We start from the raw sequence: 7,831 nt of genomic DNA on the forward strand, positions 1-7,831 counted from the left end.
GGGAGGGGGCATCCACCACCTCTTTGGCACACCCCAGAGAGGTGTTTAAGTTTCGTTGTGTGAGCTTCAGAACTAGGGAGAATGATGAATGTTTGTAGACTGCCAAGAGTCATTTTAACTTGTTTCCCTGTTTGCTGATTAACTTGTTTCAAACAGTGCTTTTGCATGTCTGACAGCAGAAAACAACAACCCCTTGTCAGTATGCAGGTTATCTGCCTGTTGCCTAGCTTAGAACAAGCTTGCAGAATTCCATCTACAAAGCATTCATGTGCCTGGGAGAGGAACATAGGCTGCAGATTTTTGATTTTGCCATTATGCTACAAAACATCAAAACCCTGTTATACAGCAGAACATCAGTGTTCAACGAATAGGAGTGTGAGTAAGAACGAACTCAGGCTTACTCTGCTTTGGTTCAGTGTGAACTTTGGCTAGAAAATGCCCTCCAGTGTTACCACTGCATCAGTAATTCTTTGTTTCTCTTTCTAAGAACATGGAAAACATGCAGTAGTCTGAGAGAATTTTCTCACGTCTTGGTTCTAGAAATTTCCTCGACATACTGACTTAATATGAAATGTTATGCAGGATTCCCTGTTTTAAGCACTCTGCCTCAACCTTTGAAGGAAGCTAGAAGTTACAAAATGTACTGGCTTTGTGCTTGTTCTCAACATCAGTCTTAAGGGTTAAAATCCAGTTGCCACTTGATTTACAAAGCAGCACTGCATAAACAGTGTTTCTTATTTCTCATCATACTGCCTTTTGATATGGAAGTTGAGATGAAATTTGTGATTGTCTAGGTAGTGGAGTACTTTATGGGTCTGTATCACTTTTCAGCTTTAAGTATTTAAAGGTCCTTTGAAGACCACATACACACAGCAAACCAGTGTCATTCCAAAAGTGCTTTTCCCTCAGAAACTTCCTTCTCATTTGTCATTGATGAAGGCATATTTATTACTTTCACTTAGTTGTTTCCCTGCTAGTTGTTTCTTGTGTTTCTGCTTGCAGCCTATGAATATCCCACTCCACTGAAGAAGTTAGTTACAGATTTCAATTCTATTCTTGTCATGTGTTTTGATGTGGTTTTTTTTTCTCTTACATAGCTTTGCTGAGTGAGGAGGTCACCCAGTTCTCCTTGCTGTTTGTCATACGAGCTGAGGGAAGCACTTCTTTGGAAGTGATGTCTGGACATAAATGTGAGTAGTTTAATAGCTAACTGAATTTCCAGAATTAGTTTTAAACTTTTAAATTTTCATCCCCCACATTCAGTTATCCAGTTTTGTTTAACTGCTACCATAACCTTTACTTGAATTTGCTGTTGGATAAACTTGAAAAAGTAAATGCACGACAACGTAGATCTTAGAATTTCTAGAAACTTAATCACTGCATTAGTGTGGGAAAAGTCCTAAGGTAGAACATATAGATTATATTTAATACAGTCCAAGACAGACTACTAGAAGGTAAAAAGAAAACAAAAATGCCTTTGTCACAGAGGATAAGTGTATGCATGGACTAATTATCACCAAAGCCCTCTGTGGGGGAATTTCTTTATATGTCCATAGTCGTGAATACCCTGAGTGGGAGATAGGAAAGTTCTGCAGTTTATATGGCAGGCTCCTATCCGTGTGGCTTTTCCTCACTGTGCATACATGCCAGTACACTAAAACTGAAAATAAATAAACCAAAATAAAATGTATGTAGTGTATGCTGCATACTAAATGTTGAAAATACACAAGGTTGTCTTGCATTTGGGTAAGTAAATTTTGCAGTATGTGTAACATAATACATAATGTGTATAGCTAGTTTCAAGCACTGAAGAAAATTACATTTGAAGTGGCATGCATTAGAAGGAGTGGAGCTGAATCTAAGGCATGAGGCAGTTATACTGTTTGAGCATTTAACAGTGCATTTGCCTCTGCCCTAGACTGCATGAAAAGCAATATATACCAGCAGATCATCATCTTCTAATGTCAGCTGCTGAATGTTTGAGAGATGGGAAGCTGTCTTGCTGTAACCTTGGTCACCCTGCTTAAGAAAATAACTCTCTCCACTCTTAAAGACTCTGTGGTTGGATACCAGAACAAGTGAGGAAGGATTCAACTCTATGTGCTTTTCATTATGGCAGTTTAACAAATATATTTGAAAAAGTGTATCTCTGTTTTCCCTCTGTTTCTGAAACTACTTTAGTAAAATAATTTCTGTTATAGACAATATTGAGCTCTCACAAGACTTCAAAATGTCAGGCAAGAATGAGCTGTTTAAAGACAAGTGAAGTGAAAGCAGAGAGCATTTGCCATGGAGGTCAGGCTGGCCTGTAGTCTGTGCTTGTAGAAACATAATGAAAATCGATGCTCACTTTCTTGTCTTTCTCCTTTTCTTTTGAGCTCCAAGGCCCTACCTAATGTTTAAACTTATTTCTGGCATGCACAGTACAACTGAAAACTGCAAAATGTACAAATTATCCAGCTGTCTCTCTTCCCTCTTTCTTGGGAGGTTTCATCATGGAAATAGTGATGGTGCAAGAAATGTACTTGTGAGTTCCTTCAAATCTGATTGTGTGTAGCTGGCGTTGTATCAGTTTCTAAGTGCAATTGACCTTTTACAGGGTCAGGATGCATGCAACTTCAGCCGGCACATTTTTTTGCAGATACAGAAGACTAAATCATATGAAAAGAGGACACATGCTCACAGCACACCATTCAGTGTGTCTACACATTTAATTCTATTCAGCACCAGGAGAATAATGTTAGTAATGTTTGTGCATAGCAATGCACTTGGCATCTTTTTGAAAGGATTTTTCAATAATCAGAAGGAAATCTCATTCAAGTCCTAAAACCCTGCTTTCTGAAATGTCTTTTTCTCTTTTCATTTAACACCAGTCAGAATATATGGAAGCATGCTTCAATAAAGCTGTAAGACAATACATGTATCAGTATTAAGGTACATGTGATGTGTCTTTAACTTTTAAGAATTTGCAAAAGTAGCAATTAGGAGTTTGCACATATCACTGTCGTCAAATCGGTTTGTAGGTGTCACTGTTTTTGAGCGGCCTTGATGATCAAACTGTAACATAATAACAGAGCTAGAAAGGGAAAGAGCAGTGATAGGGACATGTTAAAAGTTTACCAGTCTGATGTGACTCTCTGTTAGCATTGAAGAGATGATTTTGGAAGAGAGAGAACGCATGGTCTCTTGCATAACCAGAGAAAGGTTTCAGTATTGCTGGTGATCATGGGTCACATAGGAGCCAGAGTGTGATTTGGGGTTTATGATCCATTGAGTTACATTAGTATCACTTGCCTAATCGTACTGTGGAGTAGTTCTTAATCTTAGCTTTACAGCTTCTAATAAAATGTGTGCAGCATACTCTTCATTAATTGTACAAATTACTCATATTAGGTTGTGGCAATACTTAAAAGTTCTTCAGAACACCTGAAAATTCTGATATTTTCAATAAGGTCTTGAAAAAATCAGTTAGGTATTTTTTGTTAGATTCCATTCCCACATTTACTCGGTAGTTTTATTCTTTTAAAGTAAGAAAAGCTTGAGGAAAAAGTCTGAAATGAAGGATCAGTCCTCATACATCTCATCTGTCTGTAACAGAAGTTAACTTTAATTGGAACTTGCATGTTTTATTAAAATCAAGACAACAGATAGAACAGATAATCAAGCATCTCAGTACTTAGAACAATTTATGAAAAAGGTCTTGCCAAATTAGGGTGTAGTTATTGTGATGTCTGTTTAAAAAAAAAAAAAAAAAAGTGTTTTTTTTTCTGATATTCTGTATCACTGCAATGTTTATTTGTAGTCAGATACTTGGAAATACTGAAAAGTGGGAAAAGATGTTGAAATACAGATTCGCAGAAGTTGAGACTGAGGGAGTTGGGCTTGTTCAGCCTGGAGAAGAGAAGGCTGCGGGGTGACCTCATTGCAGCCTATCAATACCTGAAGGGAACCTACACCCAGGAGGGGAGTAAACTCTTCAAAAGGGCTGATAACAGCAGGACTAGGGGAAATGGATCCAAGTTGAAGGAGGGAAGATTTAGGTTGGATGTTAGGGGGAAGTTCTTTACAAGGAGAGTGGTTAGGCCCTGGAACGGGCTGCCCAGGGAGGTTGTGGATGCCCCGTCCTTGGACGTGTTTAAGGCCAGGTTGGACGGGGTCCTGGGCAACCTGATCTGAATGTGTATGTTTGGTGGCCCTGCCAGGCAGGGGGGTTGGAACTACATGATCCTTGAGGTCCCTTCCAACCCGGGTGATTCTGTGATTCTGTGAGACTTAGAGTCTTTTTTTTTTTTTCTGAGAAAGATCATTTTGCACGTTTTGGAAAGATGGCAGCAGAATCTTGCTTGGTTTGAGGTAAATTTTCATGTTGCAATTTGTAACTTTCAGATTAAATAAGTTGCAGTGTTTACTTCTACAAGTCTGTCCTTGAATACTATCAGGAAGGTAGTACAGAACGTATTCAGCAACGAGGACATTGTGTTATTCAAATAGCTGCTGCAGCAGAAGGACAGGATTTTTAATACATTCGTAATTTGTGCAGTGGAAAAACAAACATTCTCCAAAACCAGCATTTTTAGTAAATTGAATCTGTTGACACTAATTCTGTGAAAACTCTGATATTTTGCTGCCTTATGAGTGAGGAGAGGATGGTATGTTGTCTATAAAGCTTCCCTTTCTATGTCTTGGAAAAAGTATAAACTTACAGCAGATTTTATACATCAACGAGTGTTTGTCTGTTGCTTTCAGTGAAGAATACTGAATTTCAGAACTCCTTGGTAGTCCAGTGGTATGAATACTAATGCATTAAGCACCACAAAATCCACCTGTACTCTCAGCTGACAGAATGGCTTTGTAGTTACTTATCTCCTGTAGTAGCTGAGACTTTCCCTGGGTACTTCTATTTTGCTGTGTGTGCACAGAAAAACAGTTTTGATTCGACATTTTTATTGTGCTGGCAGTGTCCTTCTTGGTGCAGTGTTTGGTAAATTACTGTTTTTTCCTTAAAAACTAGTTTCACACCCTAATTTTGAATAGTTAACTCTGCCTCAGCAGAAGTTCCCAAGCCCTTCTTTCTGCCAGCTTTTTCCTTGCTTGAGTTAGACTAGTATGCCCACTTACACTTTCTCAGGGTCTGGCTTCCTGGGTTCTATGTTTGTTCTGCTAATTCCACTATTATTCCATTTCAAGAAAAGGTTGGAAAAACCAGTGATATATCCAAATAAAATAGTGTAAAAGAACATACAAGATAAAAACAAGCTGGTGATAATATAAAGAAAATGATGTAATAAGTGTCCTAGTTGCAGAAATTGTTTTGTGTTTTTTTCTTATTTCAGATTTAAAAATGTCTGACCAGAAAAATATTATATACAGAATTCACTGTATTGAAAAGTTACTCTCTGAGAACAATTTCCAAGATATTGAGGATCATCTTAGAGAGCTTGAAGATGTCAGTATGACTGTAGAATATCTTCAGGAGACTGAAGTTGTCAAGATTGTATACAGAGTACTCAAGAGCTGCCCTTCAGCAGAGCTGAAAAAGAAAGCAAAGCAACTGTTATCAAGGTGGAAAGCACTTTACAAGAACAACCGTCTTCAGTCAGTGCAAGGCAAGAAGTCAGTTTCTGTGTGTGTGGGTGAGGAATCTGAACATCTTGGGATTCCTGGAGAACAGTTGCTGTCTGAAGGCCCTTGTCAGCAGGTGGTATTAGCTGCTGCCCCTTCTAAAATGTTGGTCCCACCACAAACCATTAAAAAAGTGGTAAGTAACAATGCAGAGGGCAGCATAGATCAGCTTTCCCCTTTTGAGGAAGGACGCATCGATAATGAAGGTTCTAAACCTCTTGTTAATGAAGCAGGGTTGCAGCAGGATCACATGAGAGCTCTGAGGTGTAAATGCACAGATCTTCTTTATAAAGCTTTGACTGGTTCTGCCAAAGACTGCCAAGACAAAGAAGAAACTGATAAATGGCTAGAGCTGTCTAAAGAAATTGAAGAACACGTTTTTGCTCTTCATTCTAAAAATGACAAAAAGTATAAAAATTGCATCAGAAGTAAAATCTCTAACCTGAAGAACCCTAAAAGTTGCAACTTAAAACATAACCTTTTTTCAGGGACTTTGAGTCCAAAGGCTTTTGCTGAGATGACAGTGATGGAAATGGCCGGTGATGAACTGAAACAGCTCAGGGCCCTGTACACAGAGTCCTCCATTCAAGAACATCAGCTTCCACAAGTTATTAATGGCACACAGACAAGCAAAATAAAGTGTAGGCGCTGTGAAAAATTTGATTGCACTGTCACTATGATTGCCAGAGGAACTCTCTTTCTTCCAGGCTGGGTGCGAAACACAAATCCAGATGAACAAATGTTGACCTTTGTTATTTGTAATGAATGTGGAGAACAATGGTATCACAGCAGATGGATTTGTTTGTAATACTCACTCACTTTAAGAAGTCACTCAAAAGCACAGATAAGAGAAGATGTCTCTTGAAACCGTGTAGTGTAAAAGTGGATATTGACACTATGTAGACACAAAAATTGCAAAAGCACTTTTAAAAGTTGCTAAGTTATTTTTGAAGATCTACTGAAATTTGTTTGGCTGAGGTTTTTTTGTTTGTTTTTTAAGTGGTATGGCTATGTGTTAAAACAACAACAACAACAAAAAAATAAAGGGTCCTATTTAGCAAACTTAATTTTCTTGTATGACAAGAACACCCATCTAATTGATGAAGGGAAGCCATCTGATGACATCTTTTTCATTTTCATTGAAGCTTTCAATACTGTTTCTGACACAATGCTTCTGAACAAAATGCCCAGCCTACAGTTAACCAAAAAACATAAAGTGATGTGTGAGCAGTTGGCTGATGGGATTGGTCCAAAGGGTTATAGTAAATTGAGTTACATCAGGATGGTAGCTGCTCACTAGTGCAGTTCCCCAGAGCTCCATTTTAAATCCAGTTCTCTTCAATGTTCTCATAAATTACTTGTATGTAGGAGGTGTTTTGAGCAAGTCTGCTGATGATTCTAAATTCGGAAGAGCTACTGACTCCGTTGAGGGTGAAGAGGCCTTGCAGAGAGATCTTGACAAATTAGAGGACTGGGCAATCACCAACAAGAGCAAGTGCTGGATTCTGCACCTGGGAAAGCTTCTGCACCTGGGAAAGTCTAGACTGCTGAACTAGAGGCTGGAAAGCAGCCCCATGGAAAGGGATCTGGAAGGTTCAGGTTTATGGCAAGTTGAACATGAGCCAGCAGTGTGCCCTGGCAGCCCAAAGGGCCAACCATACCCTGGGGTGCACCGGGCCTGGTACTGCTGGGCAAGGGGAGGGGTTGTTCCGCTCTGCTCTGGGCTGTGCAGCCTCCCCTGCACTGGGTGCAGGGTGCTACAATGGGTGCTACAATGTAAGAAGGACATGAAACTATAAGAGAGCGTCCAAAGGAAGGCAATGAAGCTGGTATAAAGTCTGGAGGGTAAGTTGTATGAGAAGCGACTGAGGTCTCTTGGTTGGCTCAGTGCAGAGCAGAGGAGCTGAGGGGGGACCTGACAGTGGCTGCAGCTCCTCGCAGGGAGCGGAGGGGCAGCGCTGAGCTCTGCTCTGTGTGACAGCGACAGGGCCCGAGGGAACGGCGTGGAGCTGCGTCAGGGGAGGGCGGCTGGGGGTCAGGGAAAGGGGCTGCACCACAGGGCAGGGGAACGGGATGCACAGCGCTGTTAATACTTATTAATACTTGCACCCTCAGGATTGCAAACTGACTGACTATTTTTAAATAGTTTTCTGTGGTAATCCAATGCAAGCAGGCATTCTTCCATTTCCTTCCTTCTCAGTCACAATCA

The 7,831-nt window shown here is 40.0% G+C and overlaps 1 protein-coding gene across 1 annotated transcript in view; it reads left to right on the plus strand.

Annotated features, from left to right (window-relative positions):
- Positions 1-7,570, plus strand: part of TCEANC (transcription elongation factor A N-terminal and central domain containing) — a 36,003-nt gene extending 28,433 nt beyond the window's left edge. The window contains exons 3-4 of the mRNA XM_042868448.1: positions 1,098-1,190; positions 5,334-7,570. Of these exons, the coding sequence (XP_042724382.1) occupies positions 1,175-1,190; positions 5,334-6,430 (1,113 nt within the window). The 5' untranslated portion in view covers positions 1,098-1,174 and the 3' untranslated portion in view covers positions 6,431-7,570. The remainder of the gene's footprint in view (positions 1-1,097; positions 1,191-5,333) is intronic.
- The last annotated feature ends 261 nt before the right edge of the window (positions 7,571-7,831 follow it).

The sequence above is a fragment of the Lagopus leucura genome, unplaced genomic scaffold (assembly GCF_019238085.1).
Source record: "Lagopus leucura isolate 7727_CA_CO unplaced genomic scaffold, USGS_WTPT01 Super-Scaffold_100001, whole genome shotgun sequence".
Classification (NCBI taxonomy): domain Eukaryota; kingdom Metazoa; phylum Chordata; class Aves; order Galliformes; family Phasianidae; genus Lagopus; species Lagopus leucura.